At 35.8% G+C, this 17,382-nt stretch overlaps 1 protein-coding gene across 11 annotated transcripts in view; it reads right to left on the reverse strand.

Moving 5' to 3' along the window:
* SEC23A (SEC23 homolog A, COPII coat complex component) overlaps positions 1-17,382 on the reverse strand; it is a 59,530-nt gene that overhangs the window by 11,942 nt on the left and 30,206 nt on the right. For all 11 annotated transcript variants that reach the window (XM_055555405.1, XM_055555403.1, XM_055555400.1 and 8 more), the window contains 5 exons: positions 12,414-12,567; positions 8,549-8,626; positions 6,694-6,855; positions 4,671-4,757; positions 2,337-2,492 (listed from right to left, as the gene is read on the reverse strand). In XM_055555405.1, the coding sequence (XP_055411380.1) occupies positions 2,337-2,492; positions 4,671-4,757; positions 6,694-6,855; positions 8,549-8,626; positions 12,414-12,567 (637 nt within the window). The remainder of the gene's footprint in view (positions 1-2,336; positions 2,493-4,670; positions 4,758-6,693; positions 6,856-8,548; positions 8,627-12,413; positions 12,568-17,382) is intronic.

The raw sequence follows: 17,382 nt of genomic DNA on the forward strand, positions 1-17,382 counted from the left end.
AAATTTAGTACCATACAAAATCTTTTCTACTTCTAAAGAACACCTCAGAGAAGGCAATAGCAACCAATCAGTACTCTTGCCTGGAAAATCCCATGGATGGAGGAGCCTGGTAGGCTACAGTCCATAGGCTCGCTAAGAGTCAGACACCACTGAGCGACTTCACTTTCACTTCTCACTTTCATGCACTGGAGAAGGAAATGGCAACCCACTCCAGTGTTATTGCCTGGAGAATCCCAGGGACGGGGGAGCCTGGTGGGCTGCTGTCTATGGGGTCGCACAGAGTTGGACACGACTGAAGCGACTTAGCAGCAGCAGCAGCAGCAGCATAGAACATCTGGATTCAAATCCCAATTCTTCCATTTACAGTTTTCCTTGGCCACAAGTAACCTAAGTCTCAGTTTTATTACCCGTAAAATGGAAACAATAATTGGACTGCTAGAGAATCAAATGAGAGAAGTTATGTAAAGTGTTATCAGCTTTGCAAATTCTCAATAGGGTATAGTAGCTTCTATTATACATATAGTAAAACCCTAATAATAATTGCTATCATTTCTGAATAATAGTTAACTGATATCTACTACCTACTTTGTAATACTGTGCTAGGCACTAGGGATACATCAATAAACAAAGCAAGGTCTGTACTTTCTAGGAACAAGTGAAAAAAACTTACAATAACCTATAATTAATTTATATACCTCTAATAAGAATTTAAGAGCAGCAGTAAAAGTTATTCAAGAGTTGAGCTTTCCATAGATGGCTAACAAACACATGAAAAGATGCTCAATATCACTCATTATCAGAGAAATGCAAATCAAAACCACTATGAGGTACCATTTCCTGCCAGTCAGAATGGCTGCAATCCAAAAGTCTACAAGCAATAAATGCTGGAGAGGGTGTGGAGAAAAGGGAACCCTCTTACACTGTTGGTGGGAATGCAAACTAGTACAGCCACTATGGAGAACAGTGTGGAGATTCCTTAAAAAGCTGGAAATAGAACTGCCTTATGATCCAGCAATCCCACTGCTGGGCATACACACCGAGGACACCAGAATTGAAAGAGACACGTGTACCCCAATGTTCATCGCAGCACTGTTTATAATAGCCAGGACATGGAAGCAACCTAGATGACCATCAGCAGATGAATGGATAAGAAAGCTATGGTACATATACACAATGGAGTATTACTCAGCCATTAAAAAGAATACATTTGAATCAGTTCTAATGAGGTGGATGAAACTGGAGCCTATTATACAGAGTGAAGTAAGCCAGAAAGAAAAACACCAATACAGTATACTAATGCATATATATGGAATTTAGAAAGATGGTAACGACAACCCTGTATGCGAGATAGCAAAAGAGACACAGATGTATAGAACAGTCTTTTGGGCTCTGTGGGAGAGGGAGGGGGGGATGATTTGGGAGAATGGCATTAAAACATGTATAATATCATATAAGAAACAAATCGCCAGTCCAGATTCGATGCAGGATACAGGAAGCTTGAGGCTGGTGCACTGGGATGACCCAGAGGGATGGTATGGGGAGGGAGGTGGGAGGGGGGTTCAGGATGGGGAACACATGTACACCCATGGCGGTTGCATGTTGATATATGGCAAAAACAATACAATATTGTAAAGTAAAAAAAAATAATAATTATTATTTTTTTATAACAAATAACAAATTTGTTATAACAAATTTTTTATAACAAAGACCCAGTGTGGCCAAAAATAATAAACAAAAAAAAATTTTTTTTTAAACAGAGAAAAAAAAAAGAGTGTATGTTATGGGGTCCTAATTGAGTCTTCTGTAAGGCCAAAAAAGGCTATATGTACGTTATTTAACCCTCATAACTCTAAAAATTACACACCTTTTTATAATGCCATAATGCTTTCCTATTACATGACATTTTCTAGAAAAGTGAAATGATAGAATAAGGAAAACAAAAATTATGTTACCATAAACTTCATATTCATAGACTTTGTCAGTAAACAAAGAGATCTGAGAAAAGTACACTAAATTATTTCCTAAGTTGTTCATATCTACTTCCTCAACTAAAGCTGGCATATCACCAAAACACCACCCTGGCTCTTTACTAGAGCTGAGCTGGAGGAAGAAGATGGGAGAAACCACCACCTGTAGTCAGCTAGTCAATGATCTTACTGCTCTGCTCTCAAAACTAAGGCAAGAAGGAAGCATACCTTCCTCTGGAAACCATCTGCCCATCTCTTTCCTTTTCATTTGCCTGGTGAAGCAGTCTATTCAAACTAATGTCAGAAGGCAAACAGGAACAACTCATTGTAAAATCAGCAACACACATGCAAACAAATGAAGAGCATTACCTGACTGCCCCCGTGTTCCGTGTCAATGTACCTCGGCATTGGAAACCTGGAGTGAAGGATTTCCTGGGCATCGTCCACTGGGGCTTGCAGAAGGTGGCGGAAATTTTCATATTCTGGCATGTCCTGGTATCCTGACTTGCGCCACTGAGCTATGGTCTAATTTTAAAACAATTAAAGGAATTATTACTTTTTTTCTTGCCTAACCAAAAATTTGTTTTTCAAATGAAACAATCATCAGAAAATAAGAAAATCATAGATTATTATCCCATTTATTTTTAAGTTACTAATTTTTTAAAGTTACAATACTAATTTCAGTATTCTTGAGTAAACAGATGCAAAATTAGGATATTTCTTCTTTAAATGTAAAAAGAAATAATAACGAAGAAAAATTTTAAAACACTACACTTATCATATTAAAGTTATCTAAAAGGTATCCCTGGGCTTTCCAGGTGGCTCAGTGGTAAAGAATCCACAAATCACTGCAGGAGACAAGGGTTCAATCCCTGGGTCGGGAAGATCCCATGGAGAAGGAAACAGCAACTCACTCTAGAATTGTTGCCTGGAGAATTCCAAGGACAGAGGAACCTGGTGGGCTATATAGGCCATGGGTCGTAAAGAGTCGGACATGACTTAGCGACTGAACAACAACAACAACAACAAAAAGGTATCTACCTAAGTTTATGATAAATAAAGGTACACAAGATTTCCTAGAGACTTCAAAATTAATTACTCTTATATTATGAATCTTTACCATTGGAGTTACATTCTCACAAGATACATAAAGGTAAAAGCTTTAATAATAATAGCAATAATATAAGATAATATACCTATAAAAGAGCATCTGAATCAATATTTTTAGGTAAATGACTCCAAAACGCCATTTAATTAAATCATCCTAAGATTTAACCTGGCTTGATTTCTAAGTTAATTGAATCAATCAATGCATATCTTTATATCTCTATATTTAACAGAGGAACAGTCATCTGAATTTCTGATTTCTCATTTATGCATGTTAACAAGCTATTTGAAGAAATAAAACTACCGAAAACAAAAGAAATAATCAAAAACCTAGCTCTGTCACAGAGCTGGTATCACAGGCATTATTCTTGAAAGTTAAATAGCTCTAGTAACTGGTATCAATTAAAAATAATAATAGGTCTTTAAAAGTCCCATATATTTAAAGTGATATTTTGAATAAGATCTTCCCTGAGTGCATGCGTGCCAAGTCACTTCAGTGGCATCTGACTCTTAGCAACCTTATGGACTGCAGACCTCCAGGCTCCTCTGTCCATGGATTCTCCAGGCAAGAATATTGGAGTGGATTGCTTTGCCTTCCTCCAGGGCATCTTCCTAACCCAGGGATCGAACCCTGGGTTATATCTCCTATGTCTCCTGCACTGACAGGTGGGTTCTTTACCACTAGCGCCACCTGGAAAGCCCCTTCCCTATTACAGTGCAAATCTAAAATCATTTACAGTTATAACACTGGAAAAATATATCTGCACAAGTTACCTGAATACTAGACTATAAGCTTGAGTATAAGTTTATGAAAAAGGAGATCTGTATTTCTCAAAGCATCTAGATTTCACTGCTTTCTCACACAGAGGAAGCACTTAAATACTGCCTGAATGAATAAATACAGGAATGAATAGAGTTATGCTAAATAACCTAGATTAACTCAACTGCTACTCAGTCTGCTCTTTTCAATCATTTACCTATCCAATTAAGTTACAAATTTTAATTAGCTTGTGCTTTAAATGAATCTTTAAGATCAACTGAAATTTTTTTTTTTTTACTTTAAATACTTCGTGTGGAATATTTGGGGGGTGGGGATGGGGTCTGTGTCGGGTTTTAGTTGCACCATGCAGGCTCTAGCTCCCTGACCAGGGATAAAACCTAGCCCCTGCATTGGGAGTATGGAGTCTTAACCACTGGACCACCAGGGAAGTCCCAGAATACTTTTTAAATGGATACATGAAATAACAAAAAGGAAAGCCCGCCTACTGACTTTTCCCTTCTCAGTGTCTTCAGGTAAAACCCAAAGGTATGATATGCTCACTCTTACTTTCACAGCTATGCTTTGTATAAAATTCATTTCTCCAATTATGTGCAGACAAACAGACAAAACAACCACAGACAGGTCAACTGCAAATTAAGTCTAAAAATTCACAAAAGGAAGAATCACATTTTACACATAACTTAATAAAAGTGGAAATAAAGTTTATCATAGAGGAGACACTACTCATATATTAAAGGGAGGAAAACTTGTAGCAATATGAATTAAAAGACTTTACTGAAACTACATGCATAGCTTTAAACACAAGGGAATCTTACCTCACCATGATAAATCAAAATCTGGAAAAATGTGTCCATGAGGAGAATACGATCTGCAAGAATGCTGCTGCTATCAAGAAGAACCGGCTGATGTGAGGATAATAATGAAAGAGGAAGAAGGAAAAATTAATTACTTAAAAATACAAAATTGATCTTTTTAGGATCTTTTAAATCTTTTAAATGTATCATCTTACTACTTAAAACCTCCTGCTATTATGAATTCTTAAAGGATGTTTCAATGTAATTTTCTGAGGAATCGCTAAACTGAAATAACAATTGAAAATAGAATAGTCAAGAGGAAATCAGAGAATAGATTCCTAAGTCTGATGGTGTGTGGCACCACTGAGAGGGGAAAGGCTTGGGACAGAGAAAATTTGGAGATGGAAACATAGTTCTGAATATGAAATAGAAGGAAGTGGCCTGAACTGACATAAATTTGGGTATCACATGCATGAAGATGGCAATTAGAGCTATGTGATTAGACTGCACCGCTTCAAGGGAATCCAGAGAAGCCAGAGACTGAGCCCAGACGACACCAACATTTAGAGTTCAGAAAGGGAGAAGCCAGCAGGAGGAGTCTGAGAAGGAACAGGCAGTGAGGAAGAGGAAAATCAGCAGGTGCTGCAGGCGTTGGAGAAGCCTAGACCAAAAGTTTTTCAAGGAGAGTCCTCACTGGGTAAATGCTGTTGTGAGTTCCAGCAAGATGAGGGCTTGGTAGCCTTTATAAGAGTTGTTTCAGAATAATCTCAGGGCCAAGAGTCTGACTAATATAGGTTGAGAAGAGAATGTAACGTGGGAACATATGGACAACAAGCAACTCTCTGCGTTTAGCTGTGACTGGGACCAGAGCAATGAGGCGGCAATTAGAGACAATGTGAAGTCCAGGGGCTTTTGTTTAACAGGAGTGACACTAAGGTTTCTATGTTAATAGAATGATGGTGATGAGAGAAGTGACAATGCAGAAGAGAAAGAGGATAACTTTAAATGCAAAGCCTTAAGAAATGAATGGGATTCATGGATTAAATGGCGAGTTTGAAATCTGACAGTAGCAGGCAGTGGAATTCCATTTTTCTTCTAAAGACTTTTTGACATTTTCCAGATGTTTACAACTTACATATATTACTATGAAATTTAAAAAAAAAAAAGGTATTTCTAAAACTTAACTTTCCTCATTCAAATAACTATGAGACCAAATGTATAGCTAGACCAATTAAAAATGCATTTTCTAGAAAAGTAAAAACTATGACAAATTACTTTAAAAAATGGCAACAAAATATAACTTTCTACCCACTATTTTTTTTACAAAAGTGAATAAAGGCAGCATTAGAGATCATTAACAAATAGATATCATATTCTCTTTATACTGACCCTTCCTAAAGTTATTATTTTCAAATATAGTCATTACATACTTTTAAGTAAACAAATTGTTTTAATCATGAAACAGAAAAACTATCTATTTGAAAATAGGTAAAAATAATTGGGACAGTTTGCTAAGAAGGCAAAATAGATAGCTTTATCATTTTTCTAAGTATATATCTTTATAATCAACTGTATCTTATGTTCCAAAAGACTATAGGAGAATGGGACTGTATTAAAACAAAGCTTTTGTTTAGACAGAATGCCCTAATTGTCAGACACTAAACTCTAGAATACAGTTTCTAGAATCGTCATCACCTGCAGACGTTGGTAAGGACATAAGACTAGTCATGAGCCTGACAGGATTTTTATCAACCAAATGACTAGACAAAATGATCTTTAAAAAGTCTGTTAAAAAAATTTTTTTAATAAATAAAAAGTCTCTTATAGCTGCTTATTTTTTTAATAATTTCCTAATATAGCCTAGCATTTTATCTAGCATATAGTAAGCACTCATAAACATTAAGAGTACATATGAATAACAAGATATTCACGCTTGAATTAAATTCTTACATTTAATAACTATATTTCAAGAAAAACCTAGTTGTTTTACTTTAATAGCAGACAGCACAGTAACAAAACCAATTTTTTTTTCTACCCCTCTTACCTCTGGTGGTCCACTAAAAGAATAAGCGTACAGAATAGGCTGAATCATGATGAGAGACTGGGTCAAGTCTTGACGCATAAAGTGGTGACGATAATAGGAACTCTCATCAGGACTATTGTTAAAAACTTGCAAGAAAGGAGATCTTCTTAAATGAAACATAAACTACAAGATAAAACATGTGAGATAGCTTTAACTGATTTTAATATGGCAACAGAAGTTTACTACTATGAACACATTTGATTACAGCCATTAATACAAAAAAACAACTTACAATAAGAACATTCTAAATTGTATTTATCAGAATCTTACCCATGATATCTGTCAGTTACTTAAAAATGCAACTCAACAACAACTAAAAAGTAGAAGAGATGACTCAAAAGAAAAACAAGACTAGGGAAAAAACCCCTTGTTTGGATCTAAGTCAAATATTTAGACTGAGGGCTTCCCTGGTGCCTCAGTGGTAAAGAATCCGCCTGCCAAAGCAGGAGACACAGTTTCAATCCCTGGGATGGAAAATCCCCTGGAGAAGGAAATGGCAATCCACTCCAGTATTCTTGCCTGGAGAATTTCAAGGACAGAGGAGTCTGGCGAGCTACAATCCACAGGGTCACAAAAGAGTTGGACACGACTTAGTGACTAAACAACAATAACTTAAACTAATGCCCTCAATTCCCTTACTATTTTCTGATATGAAGTGAGATCCGAGAATTCTCAAAAGACAAAGGGCTGCCTCCTTTAAGACAAGTGAGTGAGTGACAGTCACTTAGTTGTGCCTGACTCTTTTCAACCCCATGGACTATATATAGCCTGCCAGGCTCCTCTGTCCACGGAATTCTCCAGGCAAGAATACTGCAGTGGGTAGCCACTCCCTTCTCCATTAAGACAAGTAGACACTGTCTTATTCTAATCCTCCAAAATCTCAACAAGAGTCTTGGGGAAGTCTCCCCCTATAAACATGGAGTTTCTAGGTTACAGATCAATAAACTATTTTCAAAAAATAAGAGTATCTCTGAAAAGAAGGTCGAAGCTTTAAACAAAGTTTTTGTGAGGAGTAAAAATTTGAATTTCCGTATCTCAATATTAATCATCCTTCCAGGTTAAGGTAAAATAAAATACCACTTCTTCCATAAAGATATACCAAATAATCCATTTGGAAGGATTCTTTAAAGTTTCCTTTAAATATTGTGCCTCTGTTGTAGTACTGAATCTCACTTTCTTTTCTGCATTGTTTACATATATTTCAGATCTCACCCTTCAAAATGAAAGCTCCTTGGAAACAGAATCCACGTCAACCATCTTTATTCTCCTAAATTACTTGCACTTCGTATATACTCAGTTGAATAAATATTATCTCTATTACTCATCATATAAACCTATACTTGTGGGAATATCTACCAAAACAACAGACAGATAGACTCCACTATCCAAGTAGAAAGGGTCTGTAAGATAAAGGTTCTTTTTCATTTATCTGGGATATCTCCATAAAGTTGTCCTCAGGCAACGATACCATAAGACTAGCAGATTGTTAAAATTACTTCCTTTCGGCAGTACTGCAATTAGTTAGATCCTTTTTATCAGATGAAAAGCTAATCTGCTTCATACCAAACTGTGCTCCCTGATAAGGTTCTGGTGTAAATTTCTACTCACCACAAATATATGCTATAAGGAAGGTTATCATAAAAATACTACTTACTTTTCACTAACTATTCAACCATAATACTGTTTTCTTAGCTATCTCAAAACTTAAAACCTAACCAAAAGAATAATCGTATAAGATGAGTAATAAAAGACAACAGGAAAAGTGAGACCCGACGCTACTGTCAACACTAAGAACATGTATCTTTTGTCTACTCACCTGTGGATAAAGGGAGAAAGTTTCTGAAAATCTGAAGGAACTTGGATCATCTTTGTGATACTCGCCAAACTTCTGACACTAAATAAAATAAAACTTGTTAGTAATACATTCTCTGGCACAGAGCTAAAACTTCTGCCTATGTGTTTTCTATTTTTAAAAAGTTATTCTCTTTAGGAGGCAGATACTTGACACAGTAAAACTGGGATATTATTTATAGACTTACCAAGAGAATGATTACCAAAAAAGACAGAAATTTGAATTTTGGAAGCAAACAATACATTTGCTTCAGTACAGAACAACTCATCTTAAAAGTGTTTGAATTTTTTTAAACTAAGTGTCTCTGATAGCAAATAAAGAGCTCTGGGTGATGGCCCAGGAGCTCAATATGTGCCCCCTAAGACCCTACCTAAAAAAGGCAACAGTCTACAGACAGAAAGATGTACTGTCAAGATGCCATAGGGGCTCTGAAGGCAAAATGATGGTATAAAATTGGGTACACTCGAAAAAATACCAAAAAGAAAGAGCTACTGAGGAAAAGAAAATCAAGATCAACGGGTAAACCCGGAAAGAAAGAACACAAAGGCAGAAACTAAAAGGCAATAAAGGAGACACATACTCTAGCAATAGGGAAGTAAACCCTCCATGATTATATAACAAAAGGCATCAACGTAACTGAGATAATCCACAGGAGAAAGTGCTCAGCACAACGGCTGACACTAAGCACTGAATAAATGGTAGCTTCCTCTTTGTTCTTCAGCAAAGTCTCTGACCTGAAAAGTTTCTATAGTACTTATGTAACTGGTCTACTTCCTGGCAACATCTATCAGTACTTGCATAGGATCAAGGGCAAAAATAACCACCAAAAAGTAACAAAAGGTTCACTGCTGAAAGTAATACAGGGCTTTTGTAGCCTAAAATGTTCAACTAAATCATTTACATAGCTATCTGTGCCATAAAGAACACATAAAAGGCATAATTGGTTTGATCACATTTTTGGCTTTCAGGAAAAATCATTTCAGAAGCACAGCTATCCTAAGGATAAAAAAGCTGCAGTTGCGGCACTAATCCTCAGAAAATAGATCTTGGTATCGGGAAATAAGAGTATTTCTGACATCAATGTGCCCTAATAACATTTCACTGATGAAACTTATAGATTAGGATAATAATTTTCACTGTCCAATATGAAAGCCACTAGCTATGATAAATTAAAATTAATTAAAATTAAATTAAAATCCAGCTTCTCAGTTGCACTAGCCATATCTCAAGTACTCAAGAGCCACATGTCGGTAGTAGTTCCATAATGGACAGTGCCAATAACAGAACATTTCTGCCATTGTAGAAAGTTCTCCTGGACTGGTCTAAAATACAAAATATACTTGAGATCTAGAACATCAAACACATTGAAAACACTCTTCAGAAAAGCCAGTATGTCACACATCATTTGATTTTATTATAAGATCAGTAACTTTTTCATGTTTTTCATTTTCATTTTTATTGGTGACTGCATTCCTTCTTTTGCTAATTCCTTGTCCATGATCTTTGCTTATCTTTTACCCAAATACTACTGATTTGCAATAGCTCTTATACATGAAAATTTTCACATTTTGCCATACATGTAATAATGTTGGTAATAAATTGTGCTAATGGTATTTTTACCACACAGACTTTTGTTCATTTGAATGTAATAAATCTTTTAATATTTTTATTTAATGGCTCCTGATTATATGTTTCATATTTAAAGTCCTTTTTCATCCAGAGGTTAAATACATATTAAATTATTTTTTATAAATATTGCCTATGCCACAGATAACAATACAAATTTTGTGTAATATACACATACATAAATTTCTAATCTTTGGGTTACTTTTTAAAATTTTATTGAACACTCAAATGCCCTGGCATTAATTACTGGAATTGTGAGGAGTAGTTCTTATTTACAACCCAACCAGAACACTACCACAAATGAGAAAAAAATAACCAAAAACTGAAGCAAAAATGAGGTAAATCAAAGATCCACTGTTTGAGTTATTTAGTAGCAGTAAGATTGGGCAAATAAAGTGACAGTAACAGAATTTTCTTGGAGAAAATAACAACACTTGTAAGAACTTTAGTCTTTAATTCAGCTATTAGTAATGCACAAAGCCAGCCACATAAATGGGCCCAAAGGGTCAAAGCCTAACCTCTATAAGAAAATGGTAATGATGGAAGCAGTCCTCCTTAAAAACAGCACAACTAAAGTGTCTGGTCCCACCAGTATACCAGAAAAAGTGCAGCTTCACACTGAAAGCTACTTATCAGTGGGTTTTACACAGGTTGATAACCCAAGTTGTACTATCCAATTTCATGTCATATGTCATAACCTACAAATGCAGTGATAGCTCCAGCAAAGTGGAAAAAGTACTTTACTACAAATCATAACCATATGGCAAATAAATGTGCTGATTACTTCAAACAGCTTTTAGATTCTCAAAGCAGTAAAGTATTTGTTAAAATTACATAGTCACAATTAGTGAAAAAGCTCAGGAAACAAGATATTTCAAAGCAAAATTTATTATCTAGAAAAGAAAAAAATCACACAGTGGATAAGAACCTAATAATGACCACATGTAAAATTACAGTAAGTAAAATGCTAGGATAAGATGAAGTCTGAGAAATTAGAAAGGTTCCATTGTAAAACAATATAAAAAGTGAATGCATTCATGACATGTTAAATGATGTTGAAGAGGTTTGTAAAATTGGCTGAAAAATAACAGCTTCCCTAATCAAGCGAACAAGTCAACAGATTTCACCAATGTCATGCCAAGTTGCTAAATAACAGTGAAATTCCAGAGGACTTTTCTGCTGCCCTAAATAAGCAAAGGGCAAAACATATTTAATGTTTTGATCTTCTTATATGGAAACCAAAGTCTACTTTGGAGAAAATATGCTGGCATTTGTACTGATGGTATCCAATTAATGGTTGGCTCCAAGAAAGGTTTTATGACTCTTGTCAAAAAAAGACAGGCTGATGTTGTCATAACACTGTTTTCTTCACAAAGAGGTGCCAGAGTAAAAACGCCCTCAAAAGTGGAAGAATGAAAGCACTGGATGATGCTACAAAAATGGTTAACTTTATTAAACAAAGACTAGTTCCCTCAATAATGTTTTAAATATACATGAAAATTTAGACAAAGAACACAAAAACTTCCTGCTAAAAAAAGAAATTTGATAGCCTAGCAAAGAGAGTTCTCAATAGAATTTCCAAACTCAAGGAAGAATTGAAGAAGTACTTTCAAGGAAATTATAGGCCAGAATTTGCTGAGTAAATAGGAAGCATTAAGAACAGAACTTAACTAAGCATTCTAGGTCATAAGGAAAGTAATGGGTTCCTGACATGTTAAAGCCCAAGTATAATTATCATTCTTAACAACTTTACTACATATACTTTGGTAGCCTAGATACAGATAATAAAGACTTGTCTATGTTTTGTATGTTAATGTGTATAATTTTTATATCCTAATTAATTTCTCTTCAAACTTCCACTAAAATAAAAATAGAAAATTAAAACCACAGCAGTGGAGGAAACTATGCAAAAATACAGTAAAAACAAATACAGCAATTAAATTGGGAATTAATTTGGTATCAGTCCCCCCAAATAATAATAGGTTACATAATTGTCACTCCTTCATTTTAAGGAAAAAAGGCATTTTCATTTACTGGAAGAGATCAACGAACTCTACTATTCATTTATGCCTTTCTCAGCAACTTGATCAGAGTCCCTCACAGTCCTTCAGTTACACTGTGAAGTACCTTTGAAAGAGATTATCAGAAAATACCGACCATCAATAAGTGCATACCGATTCAGAACAGTATGTTTACTTCTTACCAGTCTAATGAGCTGTCTGTCTAGCCATCTAAGCACATCTGGACCTTCTTCAGTTTCAGCTCTATAAATCGCCAGCCGAGCCATAAGAATGGCAGCTGCCTCCTGGTCAAAAGATGCAGCAATGTTTTGGATCTGAGTTTGAGCATCTGCCCAGCTAAAAACAAGAAGAAAACATAGAATTGCTGCTAAATTATTATGTTCATGATACCTTAGTAGGCTATTACACATATTTAAATTTAAAAGATACAGAAAATTACATTAATATTTCAAAATTCCAATATTACCTAGAAAAATTAGGTTTAAAAAAATCACTAATAGTAGTTTCAGTATAGTACTCACTGTTTTTCAGAAAAAAATATCCAAACCTAATAAAATCCTCTAAAATAACTGCATGAGCCTAGGTGCTTCAGTCCTGTCCAGCTCTTTGTGATGCCACGGACCGCAGCTCGCCAGGCTTCTCTGTCCATGGGATTCTCCAGGAAAGAATACTGGAGTGAGTTGCAATGCCCTCCTCCAGGGGATGCTCCTGACCCATGGATGAAACTCATGTCCCTTACGTCTCCTGCACTGGCAGGCAAGTTCTTGACCACCAGTGCCACCGCAGAAGCAGTAGATTTCCAAACACATTCCTTAAAACATTAAGATCTTTACACATAAAAATAACAGCATAGGTATGTGTGTGTGTATGCACACAGATACACGGGTTGGTATCACAACAAACTGTGGAAAACTCAACAGTTAGAACTGGACATGGAACAACAGACTGGTTCCCAATCAGGAAAGGAGCACATCAAGGCTATATATTGTCACCATACTTATTTAACTTACATGCAGAATACATCATGAGAAATGCTGGGCTGGATGAAGCACAAGCTGGAATCAAGATTTCTGGGAGAAATATCAGTAACCTCAGATACACAGATGACACCACTCTTATGGCAGAAAGCGAAGAACTAAAGAGCCTCTTGATGAAAGTGAAAAGGAGAGTGAAAAAGTTGGCTTAAAACCCAATATTCAGAAAACTGAGATCATGGCATCTGGTCCCATCACTTCATGGCAAATAGATGAAGAAACAGTGACAGACTTGATTTTTTGGGGCTCCAAAATCACTGCAGATGGTGACTGCAGCCATGAAATTAAAAGATACTTGTTCTTTGGAAGAAAAGTTATGACCAACCTAGACAGCATATCAAAAACCAGAGACATTACTTTGCCAACAATGGTCCGTCTAGTCAAAGCTATGGTTTTTCCAGTAGTCATGTATGGATGTGACAGTTGGACTATAAAGAAAGCTGAGCGCCGATGAACTGATGCTTTTGAACTGTAGTGTTGGAGAAGACTCTTGAGAGTCCCTTGGACTGCAAGGAGATCCAACCAGTTCATTGTAAAGGAAATCAGTCCTGAACATTCATTGAAAGGACTGATACTGAAGCTGAAACTCCAATTCTTTGGCCACCTGCTGTGAAGAAGCGACTCATTTGAAAAGACTCTGATGCTGGGAAAGATTAAAGGCAGGAGAAGAAGGGAATGACAGAGGATGTGATGGTTGGATGGCATCACCGACTGAATGGGCATGAATTTGAGTGAACTCCAGGAGTTGGTGATGGACAGGGAGGCCTGGCATGCTGCAATCCATGGAGTCACAAAGAGTCGGACACGACTGAGCGACTGAACTGAATTGAACTGACATGGGTTGGTATATCAGACTTAAAAAATCATTTCTTCAATCTTATAAAAACAGAAAAATGGAAACACAAAAAATAAAATTTTCTCCCAGACTAAACAATTATCATTTCCTAAACCAGAAAATGAATAAAGTATCAGAATTTTTTCTCATTGGTCTTTAATTCAATTATTAGTAATAAAAATTACTTAATTAAAATTATTATGTATTCTTTTCTCTCCATATCGACACACTGCTGCTGCTGCTAAGTCGCTTCAGTCATGTCCGACTCTTTGCGACCCCATAGACGGAAGACCACCAGGCTCCCCCATCCCTGGGATTCTCAAGGCAAGAACACTGGAGTGGGTTGCCATTTCCTTCTCCAATATGGACACACTAAAACCAATCAAAAATAATAAGTAAAATTTTAGTCTAAGTGATTCATTTGATATTATATATAAAATAGCACAATTTATTAAACTCACCTGTTCTATAAATCTAATCCAGTCAAGCTGATAATGAGGAGACCCAGCAATAGCTTTTGTTTGTTTGTCTAACATTTCACAGGCAGAGTCTTTTAATACTTCAGCTGATCCTGTTCCTAAAGCACCTCACTTTAAGCAATTCTGGCAATACTTATAGCTTCATGAAAAGCTGAATCACTTTTACATGACTCAGAGCTCTAAGAAGGGATCCCAAGAAAACTCAGGCAGCAGCACTCAAATTCTTCTCCTTTTTCCCTCTGCTTTTAATTTTTTTTCAAGTAGACAAATAAATGTTTAATATTTTCCAGGTGACTTATAGCCATAGATTATCTCAGTCTAATGAAATACCAAGAAGCAGAAAACAATGAGAATGAATAAAGGAATAAGAACTAGTAATTTTAAAGGTTATTTTTAGTGCAATTTAAATACTTAGTGATTATACTAATAGTTTAATTTAATTACTTTTAACTAAAAAAATATCATAGAACTATAAGCAAAGCTGTTGCTTGTTTGGCCACGCAGCAGGGCTTACAGAATCTTAGTTCCCCAACCAGGGAGTGAACCAGGGCCCACAGCAGTTGAAGTACCAATGGTTAGGACCACTAGACCACCACAGAATTCTCAAAAGCAAAATTGTTTTAAATGGGAATTTTTCCCCAACTTGTACGACCATGATATTCACTTGCTGAAACATTTTTCACGTGAAAACAAAACGGTTCAGCAGTGAAAAATACATTAGCAAGCAAACACATAGAAGTTTACTACTTAAAAGTTATTCAGCCATCAATTTAAAATTTTATTCCTAAAGTTTAAAGGGTTTGTTCACATGGCAAAATCTGTCTTCTGTATTTTCAATACTCTTTCACTATGATTCTTACCAGTAGTTTCAAACCAAACTTTCCAGATCAAAGTTATTTTCTCTATACAACACAGGATAACTTGACTGTATCTCAGGAACTTAAGTCCTTTACTTTCATATGGTTTATTTACTTAACAAATGCACTTGCCTCAGCCCCTAAAGTCATATTTCTAATAAATAAAGGGAAAAAAATAAGACTTGATTATTGAAAATGGCCAGGATAAGCTAAAGAAGCGGGTGCTTTGGTGACACTCATTGATATAAATGGCACCAAAACACACATGGTATCTCTCTACAAACAGCCTCCAAAATTCGAAGCAAAAAAAAATTGAAGATCTATAAATCCATGAAAAATTTCTTACAACAATAGTTCCCTTTCTCTTCTTAAGCTCTTTTTAAAACTTTTCATTTTAAGAATATTTCCAACATAAAAGCAATGAGTGGAATAATCTATATATTCATCACCTAGATTAAACAATTGTCAGCACTGTGACATTCTGTTCTGCCATTCTCTCTTCCTTCACACACACACACTTTTTCTTTTGCCAAACTTTGTGAGACTAAATTAAAGATAGATATATCACCGTCTCCTTAAATACTTCAATGTGTATCTTCTAAGAATAAAAAAGTTCCCTTATACAGCTCCAGTTACAAAATTAATGAAATTAAACACTGATATAACTCCAGTATTCTTGTCTGGGAAATCTCATGGACAGAAGAACCAGGCAGGCTATAGTCCGTGGCATTGCAAAGAGTCGGACACAACTTAGCAAATGAACACCACCACCACCACACAATCTGAAGACTGGGATTTGGGGAAATAGTTCTTGATGGAAATTTGGCATAAAATGGAAAGTGAAGTGACCTAGCAATATGGAATATAGATTTTTGTAAGAAATTAAAATTTGTGTATAGAATAATAGTTGCAAATATTCAAACAATAAAGTCCGTGGTTAAAGGAAAAAAAAAAGATAAAATATTATTATCCTATATGTAAACCAAATTCAAATTGTCCTAATTGTCTCAACAATGTCCCTATAGCAAAAATTTTCCTGACAGGATTTTATCCAGGATTGCATACTGGCTTTAGTTGTAATGTCTCTTTAGTCTCCTTTATTTGGACAAGTTACTAACAGTTTCTTTGCCTTCTAAAACATTTTTGTTGAGTCTAAGCCAGTGGCTTTGTAAAGTATTCCTCAATTTGACATGCTCAGTTGTTTCCTTAAGCAAATATTTTGAATTCCAAATTAAGTTATACAGGCATGTGGGGGTGGGATATGTATATGTTGCTGCTAAGTCACTTTAGTCATGTACGACTCTGTGCAACCCCATAGATGGCAGCCCACCAGACTCCTCTGTCCCTGGGATTCTCCAGGCAAGACTACTAGAGTGGGTTGCCATTTCCTTCTCCAGTACATATGTCAAGGGGGCATAAATAAATTGATCTATTTGCCAAGAATCAATACTTCAAAGTTTGTAGTACGAAATCTGAACAAACATAAAGGAAAGCTCAATTGGCACTTTTTCTTCAAAAGAATAATATATTCCCTTAACATTCATTCAAGGATTTTAAGTCAGAGCAAAGTTATAGCAGGACAATATATCTAATCTCTCTACATACTGCCCTCTACTATTTAACAGGCCATCCAACACAACACTCTGTTGAAACATTATTAGGCTGTTTCCATCACTCACCAAAATAGTCTCATGGTTTTAGAAATGAAGCTGGAATTTAAATACATTTCAATAAAAGGAGAGCTATGATGCCTTCCTTTAGTGTGCATTTTCTAAACCATACCTAGATCAGGTTAAGTTTATACTGACCAACAATTCCTACCCAGACAATCAAGTCCAAGACAAACAAAAACAGACCAAAAGTCTATTCATGTCTAGACTCACCTCATCTAAGAATCCTTTCCAGACTAACTTCATTCCAAAATGTCATTCAAAATAGGAAGCCAG

The sequence above is a fragment of the Bubalus kerabau genome, chromosome 19 (assembly GCF_029407905.1).
Source record: "Bubalus kerabau isolate K-KA32 ecotype Philippines breed swamp buffalo chromosome 19, PCC_UOA_SB_1v2, whole genome shotgun sequence".
NCBI lineage: Eukaryota > Metazoa > Chordata > Mammalia > Artiodactyla > Bovidae > Bubalus > Bubalus kerabau.